The 26,995-nt window shown below is 48.9% G+C and overlaps 1 protein-coding gene across 1 annotated transcript in view; it reads right to left on the reverse strand.

Moving 5' to 3' along the window:
- Nucleotides 1-8,562: 8,562 nt before the first annotated feature.
- LOC144173130 (solute carrier family 52, riboflavin transporter, member 3-A-like) overlaps nt 8,563-26,995 on the reverse strand; it is a 45,827-nt gene continuing 27,394 nt past the window's right edge. The window contains exons 4-8 of the mRNA XM_077701646.1: nt 26,291-26,306; nt 20,227-20,322; nt 19,412-19,471; nt 15,283-15,590; nt 8,563-9,095 (exon numbers count right to left, since the gene is read on the reverse strand). Of these exons, the coding sequence (XP_077557772.1) occupies nt 8,895-9,095; nt 15,283-15,590; nt 19,412-19,471; nt 20,227-20,322; nt 26,291-26,306 (681 nt within the window). The 3' untranslated portion in view covers nt 8,563-8,894. The remainder of the gene's footprint in view (nt 9,096-15,282; nt 15,591-19,411; nt 19,472-20,226; nt 20,323-26,290; nt 26,307-26,995) is intronic.

Raw genomic sequence — 26,995 nt, forward strand, 5'->3', positions numbered from 1 at the left:
GGTACATTTAGTTGCACATAGCCCATAGAGCAATGGTTTGTTGAAAAACGCCGCGTAAACCAGGTTTTCCAGAGCAAGGTGGGCGATTCGTACTTGACGTGCTTGTTAAATTTTAATTTCCAATTTCGTGATAATCCTAGAATATGATGTGGGTGGTTGCAGTGAACGGAAGCAATCTCTGTGGTTTCTAAAACTAATGTGCAATGATTCGTTACCACAATTATACTCTTATGAAGCAGAACTAACATCGTTTCTTTTACTTGCAATGGTTTCTTACTGATTCTCTATTTAAAGGACAAAGCTTACTCGGCGGGGAATTTTAGCGAAGCGGTCAATGACTTCTGATACGCTGACATCAACGTCTCTGTGAGCGTACAGAAGCGCTAGGCCAACCATGCGTTCCTGGGACATCGTGGAGCGCAAGTAGTTCTTTAACAACCTGATGCTCGAAAATGTTCTCTCTGCGGTGGCAGTTGTCACTGGAAGGGTGACTAGAATCTGAAGCAGTTTGTGCACATTCGGATAGAACTGGCAGTCGCAGTGAGAGAGGGCAGTTATTCCTGTGCTGGGGCGGAGGTTTGCTGCTTTGTTCATCCACTTTGCCCAGCAAAGTCGCAGTTCTCCCAAAGCAGCCCTTGCGTCCAGGTCCTGTGGAAAACTAGCGACGAGGTTTTCCGCTGCTTTCTCGCGATTGTCTCGCAGTGGTGGTATTGCGGATGGCACAATTACACAAAAACACTCTAATGTTGTCCTGTGCTTTTCGAACCGTTGGTGCAACTGTGCTAACACGTAGTCCATGAATGGAATGAATACGGTTCTTCTAAAATATTGCTCTGGATTTTCTAATGCAACGCCACGATCCTGCTGGCGGACGCCGGCTCGTCGGCTGGTGATTTCGACATTCATTTTGTTTGCCACGGCCTGCACTTGTGCCAATATTTTCGAGAAGGAGGCAGTGGCACTGTCTCGGTCATTCTGAATAGTCTCCTGTACCAAGTGTAGGTCGTCCATCGCGGCGCTCATGTCGATGCTGCTCGACTGCAGCCTCTTTGACAGCGGCAGAGTCAATGCAAGTACATTCTTCGCCACATGCAGGCTCACGAGGAATGCTGGTGACAGAAGTGCCAACGCCAAACTACTCGCCTGAGCGGAACTTTCACCACTGCCATTGTCTTGAATTTCCTCTAGTGCTGCTATCACCGCTTAAAAAAGACTGACAAATGAAAGCACTGCATCATGCTTTTCCACCCAGCGCGTTTCGCATAATTCCAGAAGCCGCTGCCTTGTGGACTCTGGGCACATCAAACTTATCATTTTTCTCAGAACGTGCGAACGGTTAGCAGATTTCCGAAAAAAATTCGATGTTTGCTTTAGCGTCCCAAAGCAGTTTCGGATATCTGTAATAGAGCAGGCCGCACACCAAACTAGGTTAAGGGAGTGGCTGGCGCAATGTGTGTACAATGCGGTCGGATATTTTTCGCGAACGACGGCTTGCACACCATTGGTTCTACCTGCCATAGAGCTTGCGCCGTCATACCCTTGGCCACGAAGGTGTTGCATGTTAATTCCTAGGTCAATGAGAAATTTGATAATTGTGTCGGCAAGGGCTCTGCCACTTTGTTCCTGTATTGGCACAAAGCCTAAAAACACTTCTTCGATGTTGTCGGTATCCTTGTTCAGGTACCTTGCGCAAACGGTAAGCTGTTCAATTCCAGCAATGTCTGTAGTTTCATCGGCAAGTACTGCAAAGCAGCCTGAGGCGTTTACTTTTGCAACCAATCTTTCTTTGATGACTTCGCCAGAAATTTCTATAATTTGGTTTTGTACCGCTGGGCTTAAATACGAGGCATTACTGCAGCAGCCCTCCAGGTGGTCCTTCAGAGCTGTATCGCCACAATCGGCTCGCATTCAAAGTAGCGCTCTGAAGTTTCCTTCGTTTTCCGCGGAGACGGCGCTCAAGTCCGGAGGACCGCTGTCCCTATGGCCACGCAGAGCCAGACCCCGCCGTGCGCAAAAAATAACTGTCGCAACAACAGCTAGGCTGCAATTTTCTTCTGTTTTCTCTTATTTGATTTTGTCTGCCCTGGTCCAGCTGATCAACCACACTAGGTGCGTTTCCTAAGAACGTTTGGATAAAGTTATGAGCCGCCAGTTGACAATCACGGTGATATTTGGTGCTTTCGTGCGCATCAAAGATTTCGAGAGCGTGCTTCCATTTCTGGAAAGGCTTAGACACGAGGGCTCCAGTGCGTGCATGTTGGCCCTTGCCAACCTCCGGCCCGCAGAACAGGACGCACACTCGACAAAAAGCACCTTGTTGAAGGTCTGAGTAGCTCAACCATCGATATCTATCGAGCCATGCCGACTGAAATCTTCGGTTTTGCTTCAAATCTTTTGTAGATTTGAATCTGTATCCTTGAGGTGGAATCCACGGAGATGTCAGAAGCTGATATCTGGTCTGGTCTTGCATTGTTGAGTAATTCGAGTGCAGCCCTATGTCAAATTTGCTTGTTAGGACCGTTTGCGCATCTGACAGAGTTAAATATTTGATATCACTATACGTGGTTCGATACATGAGCGATCTGTTTCTAAATGGTGCACAATAACTGAACGAATAAGAAAAATATGTGCGAATTCTCACCAGATGAGCATGTTAGCCTGTCGGTACAGACGGTATAGACGCATGCTTCTGAGTTTCCAGATGTGGCTCTGGCACCAGTCCTTCGTCTCTTGTGTCACTAGAGATTTTTTGTCTTGAACCAGTACCTGCGCAAACCAGAAGGGAAAAAAATAAACAGCAGCCCTCTCTTGTCGCTATACCCAATGACCCAATAATGCGCCATCTTTGTTTATAAGCTCCTACCGCCATGTATATAAGTAGCATAATGTTCGGTGTGTGAAACTGCACATTTGGCCTGCGCGAGCAAGGTGTTTCCTGCAATGCTCAGCGTAACGCGCTGGTTCACCGGTTTGTGACTTAGAAGCTGTTTTCGGACTAAGAAGCGGAATCTATATGTGTTTAGGGGAAACAGCGTAAGATGTGCCACCTAGGCTAAGGGTGCAGTGGCGACAAACTCAATACGAGTTGTAGAAAAACGAAATTTTTTAGACTGCGCCTCGTCATAGCTCCGTCACCCCCGTGGTTATCCGGCCTGTTCAATCCTACGCGTGATCAAAACCAGACGTGAAAATTGCATGTCAGGGAAGGGGACATTTTTTTTAGCGTGACTAGCGATTTTTTATGCAAACCATGGAAGGGAGCGCTCCTCTGTGTTCTTGAAAAGAGAGGAATTTTTTCTTTGAAGGGGGAAGAGGGTTGTCTCATCACGCGACTGAAGGACCTACTGAATATAAAGACAGCACAAGGCTTGATCCACAGTGCTTTTCGTCCTGCCGGCATCGTCAGCATTGTACGCCGGCGTGGCGAAAACATTTTAAGAAAGGCAGCGACAACATCGAAATAATGATTTCGAAACAGAACATGATTGAATTTCAAGCAGTTGCATGACTGAAGGAAAAAAATAGGACATATACAGAAAAGGTCTCAGTACTGAAAAGAATGCATGCAAACAAATGTCTCCACGAATGAAAGTCAGGAGACCTGACTTTTATGAGAAAGAGTTGCTGTTACATGTTGGTTACGCTAACGCTTACTTTCGCAAATAATGCATCTTATTCCCCTCACTTGACTACTGGTTTATCAGTAATAATGTTGCTATTTTGCAAACGTAGCTGCCAATACCTGTCCGCCTAAGAAAACCCGATTCTAGGCTTCAAGATCATGCATTTTACGCAACATACATTGAACACAAGAAAACCCGTAAAAGAAATAGCGTAGTTACCTTTGCTGGCTTCAGTGTCTTGGCACGGACGCTTGGACGTAGGAGGAAAAAATGTCGATATCCTCTTCTGTGACATATTGTAACGCCGAATTCCGTGCAGTCGCTACGCGGCATTGAAGGGCAGACAGATGAACTCCGAAGACATATTAAGTTGAATATTTACCCTAAAGGTTCTTATCTTCCCTGATGATCTGACGACGACGATTGTAGGGGAGGCTTCTTTAAAAGTATATTTAAACGAAAGAAAAAATATTTGCAGACGGAAGTTGAAGTTGAGCAGAGTAAGAAGTAAAATAAGCGTATCAGACAGCTAACTTTGTGTGAAACCCTGAGGATCCGACCCCGAGACGTCGTGTCTCGTTGTTTTGATCGGTCACTTAGGCTCCGCCCACGACGCACGTGCCAATCAGCATCTTGTGGCGATCTGGTTGGTTGCATTCGCAAATCCGTGCATAAACTGCGGCGGACAACGCCCCCGTAACCCCGAAACGTTGGTAACTCTCTCCCACCACTAGAAAAAAGGAAAAGACGAAAAACAATTAAGTAAAACACAACAAACGAAACCACGTGCAAACACTTGAGGGCACCTGTTAAGTTCGAGCACCTCTTTTCCTAAAATCGCGAGCTGCTCGTTTATTCTGTCATATGTTCTTTTTTTCCCCCGCCGATTGGGATGCGGTGATGAATGGACAGCGCGGAGCGCAGACGGAAACGCATTACTTCGCGCCTCTGGGTTTGACGCGGGCGGCCACGGGGCGGGTTCAAAGAAGGGACGCGCGCTGCGCATCGTTTCGTTTGTTTGTAATGATGCCGCAGCGCCCGGTGTCGGCGCCTCGGTTTGAGGGAAGTGGTAGGCTTGGCCGCTGCTGTATCGGGCAGGTCGACGAACTGCGGCAAGTATTCGCGGGAGGGCTATGACGAACTAACGAGGCCGTCTGGGTGGCCCTCGTTTTGTGCGATCCCGACCACTTTGGACCAACCGCGGCGAGAAGGGTTGTTTTCGCCTGCATGTGTCCCCGCGAGACGGTTGAATGGGCTTCTCCCGCCAGTCATTCTGGGGATCTAGGCTTGGAAACATTGGGTCGCGCAGGTCATTTAGTCGCGTGTCTCGTGCCGGCTACGTGTGGTCTTCTTTCCGGCCTGAAAACGCGACGTCGCCTGGCTGACAACGAGGGCGGCAATAACGGGACGGCGGGGCGCGTGGAACGAGAATGGGGGGTCCGTCGGGAAACAATTAGTCGCCTATCGGCGGCGGAAAAAGGGATAAGTGCCGTGCGCGGTGTGTGGCGGCGTGCGCGGCCACAGAGTGGGGTGGGGGGGGGGGGGGGGCGCTCGACATAGCGACGTAGAATTGTCGGCTTGAATGTCTGTCGGCGACCCGAAGCGCGCGCGCCGTCTCAAAACTTTAATGACCACCAGGAGGGAAACGGGCCACCAAGGGAGAGCTGGTGCGCTTTCCGGACAGGACTCCTGGGGTTCTGGACAAAATCCTAGGATGGTTTCCGGCGCAGGTGGTTGCCTTGGTCGCCGTGCATGACACCGCGTGAAAATTTCGGGGGGGGGGGGGGGGGCTGAAGCCCCATAAGCCCCCCCCCTCCCTACGCCCCTGCTCAAGCCACACATAAGGCAACAATTGCGTACAACATGGCAAATACACTGGAATGAGCAGACAGACAACAAGCTACATGTAATAAAGCCACACTTGGGACGGTACACAGCTGACTCACACAACAGAAACACAGAAGTCGCCTTGGCTAGACTACGAATAGGGCACACCCATGCAACGCACTCGTATCTGCTGACGGGATCTTCTAGACCCCAGTGCAGCAGGTGTGGAGAGGCCCTATCCGTAGTGCACATACTAATCACATGGAAGGCACTTCACACAACACGACACAAACACTTCAGAGAACTCTACAGACAACATATTCCACTACATCCATCGTTTTTTCTAGGTGACGATGCCATTGTTTCCGTGAAACGTGTATTTGTGTATTTGTCAGACGTCAAGTTTTTAAACCTCATTTCCTATCACGCATATGAAATCAGGTCCTATACACCAGCCATGCGCATTGTCGTTTTGTGATTTTACTTTTGTTTTTGCTGACTTTAATTAGTGTTTAAGGTTTCAACCCTCATATATGACTATTTTTTTGGCGCCCTTTGCCGCAGTTAGCCTTGCGCCATAAACATCCAACCATCATCATCATCACATGCAAGCCTTCAGCTCCAGATGCAGACAAAATCACATACACCATGATACAACACCTACACCCAGACAATCTTGAAACACTCCTACATCTATACAACAACATATAGCTTTCGGGGCACATTCCTCGCTCTTGGAGGGAGGCCATATTAGTGGCTTTGCTGAAGGAAGGAAAGGACCCTTCCTCTCCCGCTAGCCATCGGTCCATCGCCCTCACAAGCTGCCTGTGCAAGCTCCTCGAGAAGATGATAAACAGGAGACTCGTGTACTTTCTTGAGTGCAATGGTCTTCTCGAGAGCTGCCAGGCAGGCTTCAGGGCGGAGCGGTCCACCAACGACCAACTCGTCGCGCTCGAGTCCTATATAAAGGAAGGTTTTCTCCACAAACAATATTGTATGACGGTATTCTTTGATCTGGAAAAAGCGTACGATACCGCGTGGCAGTATGGCATCCTAAGCGACCTCAAGTCCTTCGGCATAACAGGTAACATGATGAACACACTTGCCAGCTACTTGTCTCAAAGAACCTTTCGTGTGCGAGTTGGAACTGCACTCTCTAGGGTTCATGTGCAGGAAAATGGAGTGCCGCAAGGTGGAGTTGTAAGTTGCACCCTTTTTATTGTGAAAATGAATTCCCTTAGGAAGGCGCTGCCACCGTCGATTTCCTGTTTAATCTATGTAGACGACGTTCAACTCTTCTTTAAACCCTGTGACTTGTCTGTCTGTGAGCGCCAGGTCCAGCTTGGTGTTAACAAGCTAGCTGGCTGGGCAGATAGCAACGGTTTTAAATTTAATCCCGGGAAGTGCACTTGTGTTGTGTTTTCCAAGACGCGTGGCATCCGGCCGGATCCAGACATTCAACTCAATGGTGTCTCGATTCCTGTCAAAAAGGAACACAAGTTTTTAAGTATAATCTTTGACGAGAAGTTCACATTCATCCCACACACAAAACAACTAAAACATAAAAGAACTTCAAAGAACTATACAGACAACACATTCCGCTACACCCTTCCTTGTTTTGGGATGAAAAGCCATTGTTTCTGTGCAACGGGTTTTTAAATATTTGTCTGATGCTAACTTTTTAAACCTCATATCCTATCATGCGTAATGAAGGCTGGCCCTATACAGCAGCCATAACCATTGCTTTTAATCGATTTTACTGTTATTATGGCTTACACATTTCAGTAGCCACTGTTTTCTGTTGTATACTTTTGTTTGGCGTTCTTTGCCCCAGCTGGTCCTGCGCCGAAAAAATCCAACCATCACCATCATCATGATTTCTTCGTGCGCAAGCACTCATGTGCCATTAGATTTTTCGTCATCAATTTTTCCCAGCGCCGGCATGGAGGACCGGCTGTTCACAAAGGGGCCTGCGGCAACCCAACGGGAAGACTTCGCCCATCTGCTGCATTACCCAGGATACGACCGGCCTCCCCGGACTGCAGTGACTGACTGATGGGCCCGGACTGACAGCCCTATCTCTTATTCTTTCTTCTCTCTTTTAACCTTTCTCTGTCTCCTCTCTACTTTATCCTGCCACTCCCCCTCTTCTTCTCTTCCTCGCACTGGGTTATATGCAGGTGAGCTCCCTGCTGAGCTCAAGAATAGCCCCAGTGCACCTCCTTTCCTTTTTCTTTCCCTCAAACCACAACAACCACCACCTTCATCATTTTTATCGCCTTTTCTGTGAACGCTATTTGGGCACGCTGATACATTTGTGAGGTTTGCCACAAACAGCATACTGAATACCGACTGAACAGCATACTGAACAGCATTCAGGCAGCTTAATATTGAATTTAAGACGATACCAACTAGCCCCAAAAGGAACCTTTGTTAATTGCATTCCAGGCGATTGGATGAAGTTCACAAAAAATGTCTTGTAACTTATCTTGCAGATATCAGCTCCTTAAAACTCATCTCGTACAGGGCGTTACATCAGGCCCTCTGATCGTTGAGAGAGGCCCCTGTGATTCCTTTGTGCTCGCAGGGACTCCCACTAGCGCAGCAAGCTCTGAGGCTCCAGGCGCTCTGACCTCTCCAGGCGCCGTCACGTCTAGTCCCCTTCGTCCGCCATTAGAAGCATCTTAATGCTCTTGTTTACGGGCCTTCTACACTCATATAATCAACTACTTTAGGAAGTCTCGTACTCATCTTAATAATATTTCAAGCACAAACCTGACATACTGCCTAATATGGTCTTGGCGCTCTCTGGAAAATAAGAACGAACGTATTACTACTACAAAATAATTTCAAAGGTTTTATCATGATTAGGTGATTGTCGCTCCTAGCCCTGTCACCACAGGATTTTATACTTCGTGCGTGCAAGCATAACACACTACACCGGCTAACGTACCTGAGAATGTACTCTGGAAGAAGTGACAGGACCTTTCTCTGTACCACATCAGTGCTCCAAAACCCATAGAATATAGGTTGTGGGATACTCGATAGATAGCTCGAATGAAAGATACAAAGAAAGAAAGAAAGAAAGAAAGAAAGAAAGAAGTAACCTTTATTAAATGCCGGATGGTGGGAATGAATCAGCCGCCTCGGCTGAGGCAGCCACGGAGGGTCCTGATGTTAGCCCTCAGTTCCTGTTGTTCTTTGAGACTCGCCGCAACAGCCAGTCACTCACTGGTGTAGTTCTGTCGTTGCGGGAGCAGTCCCAGAGTAGGTGACTCTGGGAAATGGAGTATGGCGGCGGGGACACCGTGGGAAATAAATTGCCGTAGAGCCTGCTGAACAAAAATATGGCCGCTGATTTGCGCGTCCGCGCGTGGATGCAATCGCCGCTGAGATGAGGACTGTGTTCCAGAAGTCATAACAGAACAGTAGTCGCGCTCCACGCTATAAAGCACAGTGGTCGCGCTCCGCGAATACTCCGAGATGACTGACGAGGAAGTAGGGAACCAGGCTGCCGACGAGAGCTCCGGCCTGCGTCGAGGCGCCCACCCAGAACAGGGCCCGCTCCCCTCCGGCGGTCAGCCTAAGCGTAACCATGGTCTTGGCGTAGCTCAGAACCAGGAACGTTGACACCCAGCAGCTCACCTGCGCATAGATTTAGTTCTATTATGACTTCGATAACCATTTCTGACCACATGCACAAGTTTCTTGACGAGCGGGAAGACCTCTTTCTAGTATAGAAGAGTTGTGTAGTCATTATTTATCATCATCATCATAATTTATTTTACCCTTAAGGGACCCTTGCGGGGCTTTACATAAGGGGTGGGAAAGTACAAAATTTCACAATGGGTGGTGGTCGATGGTACAGGCACAGGCGTGAGGCATGAAATAGTCGCAACACAAGCATATGCAGGGTGTTCCAGCTATCACGCACCAATATTTAAAAAAAGAGTAATGGCAGAAAATCTAGTGCATAATATTTGCAGTACTGTGGAGAAGCGGACAGTATTTTTTGTTACTGAGACCTAAATAATTAACGGTAATTAATTATCTAACTCGAGAACTGTCCTAAATCACTAAAGTGTCAATGAGGCACTTGTAGGCACCCACGAGAGGCATCTGACTGCGGTATTTTGAGCGACGAACTAATTACTTACGCATTTATTCTGCCTGTTACATAAAACCTGGAAATATGAAAAATACCACGTTACGGCGACTTGGTAGTCGCCGAAAGGTGGCTAAACTACAAGCTTAAAGACCTAAGATCGGGTCGGATCGGCGGCCTGATTCACGTGGGCGAGCTGAAGCAGTACTTTCAGAGAGAAGAAACTGCCGAAGCTCCCACTTCGGGCTCGCGAGATCGCCAGCTCCCGAGCTCGAGGGAGGTGCGGAAGGAAGGTTCCCGAAGCACCGCTACAACTCCCGCAATCGGCGAGTTCGCTGACAGGGTCGCTACCATCGCTTCCAGCGCGCGAAATCGCGCACAGGAGGGGCTGCCGAGGGGGGCTTCTCGAGGCGCGCCAGCGAAACGCACCGCCTGAGACGTGAGGTCCGGCAATGGGTTGCGCGGGGTGACTCCAGAGGGCGGAAGCCGGCGGCAAGACATTCTCGTAGTCCCAGAAAGGGTGCCGATTTCCATGGTGCTCCTGCCGGTTTTTCGACCAGGCGCGACTCTGCTGATCCGGTCACTCCGCAGCCACCCGCCAACAATGGACGAGCAAAGAAGTGGCCCGTCCTAAACCTCCTGCAAGCGGCGACCGCGAGGCACGCGCCATGGACCAGCGGCGGCACCTCCGGCAACGATCTAATTATACCCTATACCGACCTCAAGTGACACATCAGACAACACCTTCGCACAACATAGCAAGCAAACTGGAATGAACAGACAGACAACAAACTACACGTTATAAAGCCACTATTGGGAGCATACACCACTAACACACAACAGACACAACGAAGTTACCGTAATTCGATTACGATAGGCCACACGAATGCAACACACTCCTACCTCCTCACGGGATCTCCAAGACCCCGGTGTAGCAGGTGTGGAGACAGCCTATCCATGATCAATGTGCTACTTCAATGCAAATGACTCCACACAACACGACACAAACACTTCCTACAACTATACAGAGAACACATCCCGTTTCATGTATGATGTTTTTTAGGAGACGAGCCCATGCTTTTCATCAAGCGTGTTTTTAAGTTTCTTACTGATGTCAATTTTTTACACCTCATCTCTTATCATGCATGATGACAACCTGGCCTTTTACACCAGTCATATTCATTAGCTTATATTTTACTTCGTTTATTTTTACTGAAATGCTTCACTTTTACGTTCATGTCTCTCAAATGAACTAACCATCCTTTGGCGATCTTTGCCCGCAGTCGGCATTGCGCCATAAAAATACAAACGACATCATCATAACAACCTAACCATCCTGCCGCTGTCCGGCTCCCCGATCCACGGCCGGCGACTCCGGCCACATCACCCGGCGAGTAAGGGTCGAGCAAACGCCTGAAGGAGCGGCGGCACCGCTCATTGCGACCGGCGGCCATGGAGCCATTCCGGGCGGAAACGCCGCTCCTTAGAAGGAGGGACGCTGCGTGTCAACGTGGACGTCGCAGGAAGGGCACGCGCCCCCGCGCTGCTTACTTTTCTGCGGCGGCTTGGAGCCACTAGCTCATCATCGAGAAGGACCTGGCGCCGAGCGGGCGCTGTGGATCTTCCGAAGCCGTACGCTGGCCGAGAAGGCTGCAGCAGGCCCGGTTACCAGACGTCGTCACGTCCCCGGCGCCAACTACTGCGCAGCCTGCGGATTACTGGTCGTGGCACAGGATCATCACGATGTGTCCGTGCGGCAGCTTGCCGTCACAGAGGCAAAAAGGCTGGCGTCGTCGCGCACCAAGGCGGCGGCCCGCGTCAATCTCGCGGCCGTTCAGGCGGAGATGCGGGCCGATCCGGCCGTCGCGGCTGCCATTTTGGTATCGGCGGCAGCGGGGGCCGGCCACCCGCCCTTGTGGCAACGGCAGCGCCCCCGGTAAAGCTCCTGGGCCCAGGAGGGAGCGGCTTCGCGTACGTGTTGGCGCAGCAGGCAGAGGCGCTTCTGGGGTCCGGCAGCCCTGCCCAAGCAACTCCTGCAGCCGAGGCGACCGAGTTCCTGGGGCCGACGAGTGGTGGCCTTTCCGCCGCACTTGAACCGTGGCCGGCAGACCTTGCGGCGGCCACCACCATGGAACAGAGCCTGGAGGACCAGGGGCCAGCCAGGGACCTGCTGAAGCTGCTGGACGAATTCGCTAGGTGCTGAGCGATGAGAACATCGTTCGCCGGAGCTTTTGAGTTCGAGCGGGTTTGGTCTAACGGGGAGCGATGTGGGAATTCCCTATCTCTCTCGGCCAGCCACGGAGCGAGATTGGGAGGTCCCTATCGCTCTCTGCGGCCGCTCGCTTCCCGCCCCGGGAAGATGTCCGTGAGAGCGGGGGCGCAGCCGACCCACCCACGTGACCGGTTTGTCAGTAGCTCCGGGTGGATTAGTCTGGGGTGGACGATGGAGGAAGGCTCTCTGTGGATACCAGCCATCATCAGGAGCGGACGTAGGTACGTGTTGCTCCTTTTGGCCTTCCTTTGTTCGGCCTCGTGCCTGTTTCTCCCGTCCTGACCAGGGTGGTCTTGGCGGTGGTAGAGCGACGCGCCCGACGTTCTTTATTGGGGTGGCAATAAACGTCAGTGTTTTTTGCTGTTCGCTGCCGCTACGCCATTTGGTTGTCCGTGGCGGGTTCAGTGGAGCTAGCCTTGTGGCCGAGTCTCGAGCGCGAGCTAGGCCGCCGTAAGAACCGTGGTCCCCGCACTCTAAACCGGGACCTATTACAGTCGCACCATCACCACATATCCCCCTACCTCGCAACTCCTTACGCCAGCACAGTAAGCTCCCCCTCACAATCTACCGCTTAGTCTTCTGTTGCCCTCCCAACCGACCTCGTCCACCAAATCCCACCCTTGAGCATTGCGAGACTGTGATGCGCAGAGACCCAAAACGAAGAAAAACCAGACAGACACCCAATCATTGCCGGAGAAACAGCAAGTCCTCGTGATTAGAGAATTGGAAACAGCATGGTCGCGCGCTTCCTGCACCAAGGAAACCGAACACACTCCCCTAGTGTCAAACCTATGTCAATAAATGTTTATTACTACTACTACTACTACTGGCCCCGTCACTGCTTGCCTGGCTGAAATGTCGAAGGATGATAACCCTGTGCCGCCCCTGCCTTGTAACAACGTCTTCTGTCTCCCTCCCACCCCTCACACTGTACCCCTCTCTCTTCTCACATATGTATTTGTTCAATAGGCTTTTATTTACCCATGGTCGCACTGTGCGGACCCTATTAGTTGCGGTTTTTGTTTCCAATGTTCTTGGAACAGCACTTCATCTTTTTAGTGTTTACTTCTGTGCTGCCTCTGCTCGACACCTATTTAACGTGTTTGCTTTTCATACGCTATAGCATACTACAAAACGAATCTAATGTATACATTTATTGAAAGGAAACCTTTTGCCATAAGTTGTGTACTGATGCTTTGCCCTTAAATATGCCTAATGTTTTCTTTTGGCGGAAATGCCGTCATATGTATGACGCATGCTACCAGTTTTAAAAATATGAAAGGTCTTGCCTATATTTACATCTGGTGAAGTGTTTTTTCAACATTTCGTCGGTGTGCCGCGAAAGAAATAATGCAATCTCTATTTCTTCTTCAAGGGGGCAATAATTTCTAGCAGTAGCTGTACTGAGTGAGTAGCAGGTCATTAGACATTTCTCGTTAGACAGGAGTTGGAGATTGAGAAACGTGGGAGCGCTGCTTTCACCTTTTATGATGTGTACTTGCACACTACAGTAGTTCTCAGGCGGCAAACTCCTTCTGCGCCTTTATACAGCCTTGGTTGGGTCCTGGCTTGACTACGGCAATGTCGTGTACGGGTCAGCGACAAAAACAGCCCTTAAAATACTCGACACAGTGCTGAATCTTGGCCTTCGCCTCTCATGCGGCGGTTTCCTCACTATCCCTGTCGAGAGTCTGTATGTCGAGTGTGACAAATGGTGCCTAGGGAATCAGCGGGAGTATGTTGACTTGCTGTATGCATCTAAGACCGTATCTCTTAACAACCATCCTTTTAATTCTATTATGAATGAGATATTAAATTTACAACTCTTTTTAAACAGGCCATCTATCTCCTTACCTTTCTCTCTCAGAGTTAGGTAGGAGGCTTCTGCACTGAAGGTCCCTCTGTCAGACACGCACAAGACACCCATCCATAATTTAATTCCACCATGGCATCTACTATATCATGCGACCTGTCATTCAGACTAGTAGAAAAAATAGGGTACCTAGGAGTGCGATTTTGCAGCACTTACTGTTCCAGCAGGACAAGTACAGGTGCGCAGAATTCTTCAGCGACACGTTCAAAAACACTACTACTGTCTCTTGTGCAGCGCACGGACTAAATTTTAGAGTTAACAAAACAATGCATTTTCATAACAGTATTTATACGGCAGAAGCGCATGGCATCTTACTCGTTTCTAATCACATCATCACACATAAAATTCCCTAAGTCGATCGTTTACACAGATTTCCTAAGCATTGTACAGGCACTGTCATCAGGAAAGTCGTCCAAAAACTATGTGGTCAATGCTCCTTTCAAGGTACTAATGACTGCATATGCCTCAAATCTTCAAATAACTATATGCTGGGTACCAGGGCACTGTGAAAATCCTGGCAATCAACCCGCCGATACAATGGCTGGTGCTGCTGCTCTCATGACCACAGTTGACATTACAACAGTACCTTACACCGACCTAAAGGCACACATCAGACGACAGCTTCGTAACACATGAGAATTACACTGGAGTGCACAAACAGACAACAAACTACATGTTATAAAGCCACAATTGGGACGCTACAAAACTGACTCACACAACAGATACACTGAAGCCGCCCTTGCTAGGCTCCCGATAGGCCACACATATCTAACGCACTCCGACCTGCTCACTGGGACGTCGGGACCCATGTGTAGCAGGTGTGGAAAGGGCCTATCCATAATCCACATACTAATCACATGCAAGGCACTTGACACAACACGAGACAAGCATTTCCCTGAAATATACGGACGACACATTCCACTGCACCCATCATACTTTTTATCCGACAAACCAATGTTTTCTAGTCAACGTGTTTTTAAGTTTTTAGCTGAGGTAAAATTTCTGCAGCTCTTGTCACATCCCGTGTGATGATCCTGGCCCTATACACCAGCCATCTCCATTGTCTTTTGTTTTGCGCCACTTTTGCTTTTACTCACATGTTTTAGTATTTATGGACTTATAAAAAATTTAGTAACTTCTTCTCTGGCGCTCTATGCCCTTGTTGGCCTTGCGCCATTAAGCACCAACCACCATCATCAGTTCTCAGGTGGTCTCCGTGCAGAATAGACCTATACCACCGTGCTAACTTCGATCGACGAATTCATGGCGATGGGCACAGCCACTGCGGGAAACGTTATTCTCAAATTCGGAGGAAATTCCAATGTCACTTTAGAAATTTTGGTGCTGTTATAGACCCATGTAACAATGCACCATGCGTAGAAAGAACCTTCTGTATTTGTGGGTACTTGTTCATATTTTCGTGTTCGCATTTGATTTTTACATGACTGCATTTTATTCACCACAAGGAGAGTACGGCGGGGGTTGTGCCATGCTACTAAGGCATGACCAGGAAGACCGTGTTGTCTCTTAATTACAGTAGTGGGGTAACCTTACAGCCGTTTGTGAGACTAACTGCACTTACAATAGAAACGCTGCCGACGTGGGTGTCTACGAGTGGTGGGCTGGGGCTCGTGGCTGCAGTAAAGATGATCCATGTGGCGCCCAGCGTGCCAACCAGAGTCTGAGCGTATAACTGTGCGGTCCGTCGAAAAGTCACGAACATGCCAAGCACGCAGGCCACAGGGTACGCTATGCCGCATAACGTCACGGCCAGGTGCAGAGCCCGGGGTCCATATGGAAGACACGAGTAGGACTGCGCAGAGAACACAGCGTAGGTAATTTTAGCATGTATGTCAATCACGGGGTACACAGGGGGTAAAAATTCTTGTTCTTTTCAACTTTTTAAAAGCTCTGTTTTTTGAGTGGGTATTTATAAATTCGTAATATCAATTGCGGGAAGTGAGAGTTCTGCTTGGTGTTTTTGCTACTCTTGTACAGATAGAAACTCTGGAAGCACGTAAAACTACGAATCCAGTCGCAACGGTACTCATAATGTCCTCTAGAATAAAAATGCGCGAAGAATGCCTATTACTAAGGGAGGCCTCTGCGAATGCCTCAACGGTTACCGTAATGCTAAAGTTTATCGAATGTAGGAAGAGCTACCGAAAAGCGTTGGGACCGGCTTTGTCTGTGCTATTACCAGCCACCTGCTCACTCGGCTACCTTCTACTGCGAAGGATTGTCTCCGTTTTTATTCCGGTAAGTCGCCCTTACTCGGCACGGCTTTTACGCTCGTTCTCGCTACCGCCGACGTTTCTTTCACAATTTGCGCAATCTGCTGATAACGGGTGTATCGCCGTTATCAGCAGCTGCATTTTGAACTAGCTTTGGGACGGACGCGTGTAGTTCGCTCGGAGGAACAATGGCAGGAATTGAATGAGCATCGGCGTGCACCGACGCGCTAATGGGCGCGAAAACAACACAAAGCCACTGCCGCCGTTGCCGCCCCAGTTCCATCTCGTCGCCTAGCTCCGAAATCCCTACCGAGTCAAAAGCAGATTTCCTGCTGAGAACGCCGACGTAAGTCAACATTTCTTGTTGAGCTAGAAGGGCTTCCGAAGCGACAGAGTCTTTCACGTCTGTGCATGCGTACTTCACCTCTTACCGGTTTGTGCGTGCACAGATGGGGGGGCTAGATGGAGGGAGGGGGCGTGCACGCGCTGCGAGGATTTATTGCCTCACCGGTGACGTGTCCGTTGTTCTGGCGGTAGATTTGCACGTGGACGTCTCACGGCATAATGCGACATGGCTGCTGCGCTGCGTGGCTAAGCGGTTTCGGTTTGTGGGCTACAGATACGGTAATACGCGTACGACGTGGGAGGGAGACGCTCAGCCCAATGTTTGTCTCGAGGCTAAAAAAAGCTGTAGTTTCTCCAAGTTTCATTGACTTAATTCTCAGCTAATTAGCTAGTAATTCGGCTCAATCGCAGATTACAAGCAAAGGGGTTCTGTTTCATTCACTCATTGGAATGCGCCCTGTAGGATCTCTCGTCATCCTTTTTCACAGATTGGAAGGGCGATGGATTTTTTAATTTAGGGAGCTACCTCCTGATCAAGGGTTCATAGTTATTTCCCCAACTGCGTCTAGAAGTTGTGAATTAGCCACTCTGGTTGGCGTTCTTTCCTCAGTAGGCTTTGCGCCATTAAAATCCAGCCATCATCGCCATCACAAGCTGTGAATTGGCCTTGCTGACATCATGGGCTGAAGAGCTTCGTGCTAGTTATAAGTCTTGAAAGCGCCAACTCGATCAGACAAAATGTGAGGACGGTCATTTGCTCCAGTTGCGGTGAACGGTTGGTATCCCATGCAGTATTTTATACCTGACAACTAACGGAGACGGCTCCATGTGGGAGAAAATTCTTTTTTGACGGCATGGGATTAAAAGAAACCACAGTGTTGGTTCAAGAGTATCGGTGCGGCGGGAGGAATGCGATTTGTTGCGCATTTGTACTGTTATCTTGGGTGATAAAAAATATTTTTTCCTTTTCGTCGGTACCCAGCGTCACAGAACCTCATATCTTTCAAACGGCAAAAGCACTTGGAAAGTGAGCGCGTAGTGAGCCGCAAAAGCAGAGTTGGCGTATCTAGCTATCATCCACAAACTGATACACGGACACACGCATAGTATAGACCCGAATACTTACAGTCACAGGACAACAGACACACACCGTGCCCGTGGAAACTACAACAAAGGACACACTGGAAGACCAGGCTAACACACTTTCACAAAACTTGCAACACGTGTCCAGTTCTGCACACTATACAAACACTTTCATGCAACACAAAATGTCTTTGGAAAAGAAGTCTCTGAGGGACAACAATCAGTCGGAGACTTCTTACAACTCCTCCTTTTCCATGTATGAGCTGAAGGCCGCTCTGAGAACATGCAAGCCTTCAGCTCCAGGTGCAAACAAGATTACAAACACCATGATACGACACCTACACGCAGACACTCAAAACACTCCTACACCTATACAATAAAATGTGGCTTTCGGGGACATTCCAGCTACTTGGAGGAAGGCCATAGTAGTGGCTTTGCTGAAAGAGGGGAAGGACCCTTCCTCTACCGCCTGTTATCGACCTACCACCCTCACAAACTGCCTGTGCAAGCTTCTCGAGAAGACGATCAGCCGGGTATTCGTTTACTCTTTATAGTACAATGGTCTTCTCGAGAAGACCATTGTACTCCAGTCGAGAAGGCAGTCGAGAATGACTGGCTGCCAGCGGTCAGGCAGGCTTCTGGGCGGCAATCCGCAAATGTTCGAGTGGTTCTTTTAGAATTATACATTAACGTTGCCTACATACATAAGCAATATTGCATACCGGTATTGTTTGATATTGAAAAGGCACATGACACCGCATGGGGCTGTGTCAATCTTAGAGACGTAAAGGAGACACGAAGAGAAAATAGAACTTAGTTTAATTTGAAAGAACTAGGATTCAGTATCTCACTCAGCTCCATTACAGCCACAAAAGCCACAACAAAAAAAGCAAGAACAATTTAAAAAACTTTCAAATTTTGCGCCACAGTGACGTGTTATGAGCAAGAATGACGTCATACGGGCCAACAATAAAACATAATTTTCAGTGCGTTAACTGCACGTTAGCATTCAAGTGATGCGGTCAAATGGACCTAGAGGTCCCATTACAGATGGTCAGTCATGTGTCGTCGCGACAGGTCAGTTAGTCGGCCGCCAATCGCACAAACAAGGTTCTCTGACATCATAGAAAAGTTGCGGCAAATTAACTAGGGGGTTGCAACTGCTTTACACGTTTTCTTTAATATCTCCGTTATTTGCTCGAAGATTGCGATGATATGGGTATCATTGTTGTCGGGACTAAGCAGTCTTTCTAATAAACCCAGCTTGTATTTTGTCTTCATGGCTCCTTTAAAATCCTTTGACATATCCGGTGACATGATGAACACTCTTTCTAGAACAGTTCGTGTCAGGGTTGGGTCGGCACTATCAATCGTTCATTTGTAGGAAAATGGAGTGCATCAAGGTGGCGTTTTAGGCTGCAGGTTGTTCATAGTTAGGGTGAACTCGCTCCGAAAGGCATTGCCATAACCAGTTCCTGTTCAATGAATGTAGGCGACGTGCAAAGATCTTTCAAATCATGTAATTATCAATAGGCCCTCGCACGGGCCACCTTGAGTAATCTTGGTGACGGTATTGGCGACACCGCGGACCCCGAGCCCCTAAACATAAGCTGTATACAACCGTAGTGATGTGTTTATAGGTGGAGTGTGAGAAACCACAAACGATGGCCGTCGGAGCCCAGGTCAAGCTCCGGCGGATGTGCTCCATGTCTGTTTACCATACAGGGATCTCGAGGACCTCTTCAGCTATCAGGGTAAGGCTCACGAAGAAAGTACCCCCGTCCTCGGCTTCTTCCTATGTCATATAGATAATGCAACCCCCCCCCCCCCCAGAAAAAAACGTAATCGGTCCCTGAAAAGGGGCCGCACCGACGTTTCCTTTCCATCCCTTCCAACAATCAATATTCCAAAGCCTGACAACTATCCTCGATTCTTGATTATCGAGGCAGTTGACAAAACAAACCCTGTTTCTTCCAAGTCCGTACTCCTGATCACTAAATTCCTGGAAGGTATCCTTGGAAAATCGTTCGATGCTAAGAAACTCCGTACCAGTGAATGGGTAGTCAATGTCAAGACACAGCAACAAGCCACTAAGCTCCTTCCCCAAACCTGCATGGCAGATATGGCCATCAGAGTCACACCAAACAGCTGTCAGGGTGGGATTTCTGAGACAGATTTTTGAATGAGACCGAAGCTGTTCTGTTGGAAGTCCTGAAATATCAGGGTGCAGCTGCAGTAAGGCGTATCACCATCAGAGGAGATAATCAGGAAATCCCCACAAAGCATATAATGTTGACTTTCAACCGCTCCACACTTCCTAAATCCATTAAGCAGGCTTGATCTCGTGCTCCGTCCGAGCGTACATCCCGAATCCGCGTCGCTGCTACATGTGCCAGCTTTTCGGGCACAATAGTAACTCATATCGGGGCCAACCAACCTGTGCCAAGTGGGCCCAAGACCATCTCACTGGTGACTGTACATCTAATCAATTCCTCTGGGCGAATTTCCAAGGACCTCACGCTGCATATTCGCGAACCTGCGAGCGGTTCAAACTTGAGAAAAAAATAATCAACATCAAAGTCACGGAAAACATCACCTTCCCAGAGGCGCGAAAGCGGTTAGCCTCTTTCCCCCTGGGGAGGTACGCCGACGCGGCTCGCCGGGGGACGGAGCGCAGTCTCGTTTCGGCGGGAACCCAGTACCGCGAGTCGGATCTGGTCTCGCCCCCACCCCCATCAGGTTGCCTTTGGCCACCGGTCCCGCCCCCACACCGCTGGCTGAGCCAGCAGCGGCTGTGGTGGCAACCACGTCAGTTGGGGATGCCGCTGCATCCACTGCTTCCTCTCCACCGGCCCAAAGCACACGCGAGGGCACGGGGGAGATGAAGACGGCGGCACCCGTGGCAGTTACTACCCCCGCCGCACCGCCTCTGCCACCAAGGGCGCTCCTGATGCCCTCAGCTGTCGCGGATCCATCCAACGAAGGGCACAGGGAAGGGTGTCCAAGTCCAGGGAGTCCAGTTTACAGGGCACCCTCATGACTTCGGATGACGACATCTAGGTCAGTAGAGAACGTAAAAAAAGTTACGCCCATCTCCCCTCGCGGGAACCCTTGTGTGATGCAACGCATCTCATGGGGGGGGGGGGGTGGTGGGGGTTCCATTGGCGTTTTCCATCGTATTGATTACGCTTATAGCAGGGATTCTCACGAGAAGGGGAGGTGGGCATAATTTTCCATTTTCATCATGCAATGCACATGCAGTACACGTATGCTCAGTCACGGTCTTTATTGCAGACGAGAATGAGTGCCTTGTGGTTCGTAAAGGTCACAGTTAGGGGCTCGGCGATTGTATCAAGCAATCGTCGAGTACTGCGAGAGAGTGCAAGCGTAACGCGGACGAACGTCGACTGAGATCGTCGGAGCGCGGCATGCCGCTTTATATTCACAGCGCCCGAAGGAGAGGAGAGCGCGGAGAGAGAGAGAGTACTGCACATGCGCAGCGTGCGCAGCGCCGAGCGCAGCGTCGCCCACCGGCGCCTAGCAACGGAGTGAGAGCGCGCTGCGCCAACCCGCAGCTGTTTGGGAGAGAGTGTTCGCTATCGGAGAGAGGAGGAGAGGCGCAGCTGTGCGGACAACGCCGGACAGACGCAGGAAGGACAGAGGGGCGAGCATGAGATGCGTTGTATCTAAAACCCTTCCAAGAGTTCAAGCCCCGAAAGCCGACATATAAACATGCACATATTCCAGTCGCTCTGAACTTAAATAATGGGAAAAGAAAATATGGAATGGAACTGCCTTCTTAAAAATCTCGATGATTTCTATGAGTTACTGCATTCCAATCAGCCAAGTGTGATGTGTCTCCAAAAAATTCACATAAACTTCAGGCACACAAATTTCTTGAATAGTTACAGGAGGGACAGAGATGGTGGTGGCACATCCTCAGGCGGTGTGGCCATCATTGCCCGGAAATACTTGGCGTGCAACACTGTCCAACTACAGACCATCCTAGAGGCTGTTGCCATTCGAACAATAATATTCAATACGCTTACAACACTGTTATCTACATCATTCTTGACTTCCAGCTCTCGAGCTAAGATTTCGAGGGTCTGTTGCATCAATTACCCCAACATTTCATTCTGATAGGTTACCTGAATGCACACAACTCTCTTTGGGGCTCTGCTCGCCCGGATTCCCGAGGTCGCCTCATTGAGAAATTGTTGACATCGTGGGGAGCATCTTTCCAACCAGAAACAGCCAACATATTGTAATATAGGACACAAAACTTATTAATACCTTGACTTGGCTATTGGATCTGCAGTTCACTTTCCATTTCTTGAATGAGGTGTGGGAACTGACCTATATAGTAGTGACCACTTCCCCACCTCACTAACATATATAGGTAAAGGGCCAAGCAGTTCATCTTCCCAAAACAGGTTCAACGAAGGAAGAGCTAACTGTAACACATTTACAGAGACATACAAACTACACCACACCTCCATGGGACACCTACACGTTGAAGTAGCTACCCAACTCCTCACGGCGCACATAATCGCCGCCGCCGAAAAGTCCATTCCCCATGCCTCTGGTGCCCTCCGCAAACAGAGGAGGCCGTGGTGGAATGAGGATTGTAGGCGGGCGCGACAGGCCCAGAAGGAGGCGTGGGGTGTCCTTCGTCTGTACCCCACGTCGGGAAACCTCCTTTTTATTCAAAAGGGAAAGGCGTTAGGAAAACGTGTGCGCCGTGAGGCAAAACGAGAGAGTTGGCATTTCTTGATAAAATCCATAAACTCGTACACCGACACATGAAAAGCATGAACAAGAATATGGAAACTCAAAGGACAAGAAACACACAGCCTGCCTCTGGTCAGCACAACACGGGACACACTCGAAGACCAGGCTAACACACTCGCACAACACTTCCAACACGTGTCCAGTTCAGCACACTCCACATACATTTTCATAAAACACAAACAATTGCTCGAAAAAACGCCTTCACTAGATAACAATAGATCAGCATGTTATAATTGAGAGTTTTCACTGAATGAGCTGAGGGCTGCTCTGAGCACGTATAAACCCTCAGCTCCAGGCCCAGACAACATCACATATTTAAAATTACGCCCATCTTCCCGCGAGGGAACCCTGATGTGATGCGATGCATCGGGGGGTTCAATTGGTCGTAACGTTGCCTTGAGCGTTTGCGCTGACGCTGGTATTGGATTGTGTCAGCCCACTCGCTGAAGGAACCGTCGCTTCCATCACGTCTTCATGGGAAGAATCAAGTCAAGCACGGAGTCGTCAAGCAAAGTCACGCGGAGTTGAACGAGAGCGAGCGCTGACTGAACCGCCGCAGTGCGCTACCCGCTTTATATTCACAGCGCCTGAAGGAGAGGAGACAACGGGGGAGAGTCGCGCATGCGCGCACTTGCGCACCGGAGCAGACGCGAGCGGAGCGAAGCGCGCGCGCAGCTGTTGTTGTTATGCTAATGCGACGGAGTGAGAGTGTTGCACACAGCTGTCGGAGAGAAGAACGGGGGAGAGTTGCACATGCGCAGGTGGTGTGCGTCGCGCATGCGCGCACTTGCGCGCGCCGGAGCCGTTGTTAATGCAGCGTTACGCAGCGAAGCGCGCCCAAACAAGCGCGCTAGCTGTGGTATGCTAATGAGCTGGAGTGAGAGTGTTGCACACAGCTGTGGGAGAGAAGCACGAATGAGGGATGCGGACGGACGGCGCGACAACGACGCAGGAGGGACATGCCTCAGAGCAAGAGATGCGTGGCATCTAATAATACAACATCTACACGCGGACACACTTGAAACACTCTTACATCTATATAAGCAAATATGGCTTTCGGGGCACATTCCACACTCTTAGAGGGAGGTCATAGTAGTGGCTTTCTTGGAGGAGGGAAAGGACCCGTTGTCCCCTCAATTTACGTCCCATAGCCTTGACGAGCTGCCTGTGCAAGCTGCTTGAGAAGATGATAAACCGCAGGCTCTTGTGCTTTCTTGAGTACAACGGCCTTCTCGAGAGCTGCCAGGCAGGCTTCAGGTTGAGTCGATCAACGAGCGATCAATTCGTCGCACTTGACTCGTACATCAAGGATGCCTTTATGCATAAACAGTATTCTGTAACTGTTTTTAGACATCTAGAAGGCCTACGAAACCGCTTGGCGGTAAGGGATCCTTAGTGACCTGAAGTCATTCGGTGTTTCGGGTAACATGTCAAACTCCCTTGCTAGTTACTTGTCAGAGAGAACGTTTCGAGTGAGACTTGGGTCTGCACTCTCGAAGGTTCACGTGCAAGGAAATGGCGTACCGCAGGGTGGCTTGTTGAGCTGCACTCTTTTAATAGTCAATATGAACTTTGTTGGGAAGGCATTATCGCCTACAATTTCTTATTTCATGTATGTAGACGACGCGAAGATATCTTTTAATTTATGTAAGATGTCAATCTCCGAACGTCAACCCTACCGTGGAGTCAAGAAAGGCCGCGTGGGGGGACAGAAATGGTTTTAAGGTGAATTATGTGAATTATGCAAAAAGCTCTTGTATTGTGTTCCCCAGGAAGCGTAGGGTCCATCCAGACCATGGTATTACTCTTAATGGCCAGTCCACCTCTGTGAAGAAGGAGCAGAAGTTTTTAGGTGTGTTTTACATTAAACTCACATTCGTTCTCCACATCAGGGAACTTAAGTGTAATGAACTGAATTAATGTGTCGATGCGAGCTAGTTGGTACTTCATCATGGGACCAGGTTAAGCGCCAGGCACAACTGGAGGAAGTAAAACAGACAGAAAAGGGGCGCCCCTGTCCTGTCTGTTTTACTTCCTCCAGTTGTGCCTGGCGCTTAACCTGTTCCCATGCTTAAGTGTAAATGTCTGAAAACAATGAATTTCTTTAATGTTCTCTCCCACCAATCCTATGGGGCTGACAAAGAACTCCTGCTTCGCTTGCGTTCTGCATTGGTTGGGTCGAGTTTGGACTATGGAAATGTAGTGTATGGGTCGGTGACTAAAACAGCGTTGCGAATGCTTGACCCAGTGCTAAACTTGGGGCTTCGTCTTGCGTCGGGTGCTTTTCACACTAGCTCGGTCCAAAGTTTGTATGTCGCGTGTAACAAGCGGTGCCTTAAGAACCAGCAGACGTACATGTACTTGCTTTATGCTTTTAAAATTTCATCGCTGCATAACCATCCCTTTTATCCTGTCTTTAACAATACATCCACATCTCTGCTGTTTGTAGGTCGCCCATCCGTTCCTCTGCCCGTCTCGCTTAGAGTGAGAGAGCGAGCCTTGGATCTCAGCTCGACGTTTTTAGATGTGTACAGATCATCGTTTTTAGACATTTTACTGCCTTGGCAAGTTCGATCTGTGTCTTGTGATCTTTCTTTTATGAACCTAACAAAAATCGGGCACTACGAGCTGCAATACTGCAGCACTTTCCGTCTTTTTACAGTGACGCTTCTAAAACCTCCACTATTGTGTCTTGCGCTGCTCATGGTCCGAATTTCAATGCAGCCGGAACCGTGAGCGTACATATAACCATTATTTGAGAAGAAGCATATGGAATTTTACTCATTGTACAACACATTCTTGAAAATCAAATTCCCAATTCCATCGTCTATACAGATTCCTTCTTGAGTTGTTCGTGCGCTATCATGGCACAAGCACCCCCCCCCCCCAAAAAAAAATAACCACATAATTAATCTCGTGTTCAACATTATTATGTCTGTCTATGCGCAAAAGCGTGAGCTGCTCCTCTGGTGGGTCCCAGGACACGCTGGGATCGCTGGCAACGAGTTGGCAGACGAGAGAGCCGCTGCTGCTGCACTCAGAAACACTGTAGACATAACAACCCTACACAGACCTCAAGCCACACATAAGAGAACACTTGCGTAGAACATGGCAAACACACTGGAGTGAACAAACAGACAACAAACTATATGTAATAAAGCCATACTTGGGACGGTACACAACTGACTCACACAACAGACATACGGAAGTCGCCTTGGCTATAGGCTACGGATAGGGCACACCCATGCAACACACTCGTTTCTGCTCACGGGATCTTCAAGACCTTAGTGCAGCAGGTGCAGAGAGGCCCTATGCGTAGTTCAGGTGCTAATTCAATGCAAGGCGCTCGACACCACACGACGCAAACATTTTCCTGAACTGTACAGAGAACACAACCCGCCACACCCATCATACTTCTTGGCCGACAACCTAATGTTTTCTAACCGCGAGGTTTTCAGTTTTTATCAGACGTGAAGTCTTTACATCTTCTTTCATATCATACGTAATCGTCCTGGCCCTATACACCAGCCATCTTTATGGATACGCTTCACTTTTGTTTTTACTGAGATAAATTAATATTGAATTGCACATCTGTATCATCAAATAACTGCCTTTGGCGTTCTTTGCCCTTTTTGGCCTTGCGTCATTTAACTAAAACAGGCGGATGCCTTTTTTCGTATTGCAAGTTATATCGTTGAACATGATACCCTTAATTCTCTTTTTTACAGACTCCTTGAGTGTGGCTCCTGCATTGACATCGGCAAACCCATCTAAAAACCACGTGATCAATTCTGTTATTAAGACCATTATCTCTGCACATTCGTGGAATCTTGAACTGACTGTGTTGGGTGCCTCGTCACTACAGTATAGCCGGTAAAGACACCGCGGATGATGGCCATTGCTGCACTACTTACAAATACACTGCACATAGCAACAGTACCGTACACTGACGGCAAGCCACACACCTGAAAACACCTTCACAATACATGGCAATCATGAATTGCACATACACAAGTTACACTTCATAAAACAATGCTTAGGACAATACACCACGGACAAGCACAAGAGACACACGAATGTGACCTTGGCTAGATTACGGATATGCCACACACATATAACATATCCCCACCTGCTCACTGGATCGCCAGGACCCCTGTGCAACGGGCGTGGAGAGGCCAGGGGTGAGACAGCTGCGCATATTGCGCAGCTTTGATACAAATGTGTTTTCCTGCGCCGGGCAGCTCCAAAAGCTTGAAATTCGCAAAAATTGCGCCAAACTGCTCCAAAACAGTCTCAGAGCCAAGAATTTTAACGCTCTTGTCAGTTTGAGTGGGAAAAAATACTTACTGATGGCATAATTTTCCAGCGCCCCCAGGGTGATGTTGTTTGTAAAGGTTCAATTGATTGCTCATTCAATAGAAACCCGCATGAAATTGTCCCCGAGATAGTTTTTTCGAAAGTCACAATGTCGGGTTGCACACGTTATATTCTGTGAGTTTTTAAACTTTTTCCCATCGAAAACCATTGCAAAGTCCTGTAGAAAAAATACCTTTGTGTACTGAGGCGACAAACTACTTGTGCAAGTTGATGGAAAAACGACTATCTTCGGAGCGCTGTATCTCCGGAACGACATCACTGGGCGCCGCCATCTTGGTGTGGTGAAGATTGGAAAACATGGCCGCCGGGCAAAGCAGTTGCTCGTGTTTCAGGCAGAGTGCCCTTCGCTGATTTCTACCGTTGTTTTGGTAATGGGGGTGGCTGGGTTTATATTTAGTCGTTTGATCTGTTGCGGGAAGTTGCGCGACTTGAAAGACCGGAGTTCATCCTAAAACAGCGTGGGGC

Source organism: Haemaphysalis longicornis, unplaced genomic scaffold (assembly GCF_048455015.1).
Source record: "Haemaphysalis longicornis isolate Haplotype H1 unplaced genomic scaffold, Haemaphysalis longicornis Haplotype H1 scaffold_29, whole genome shotgun sequence".
NCBI classification, from domain to species: domain Eukaryota; kingdom Metazoa; phylum Arthropoda; class Arachnida; order Ixodida; family Ixodidae; genus Haemaphysalis; species Haemaphysalis longicornis.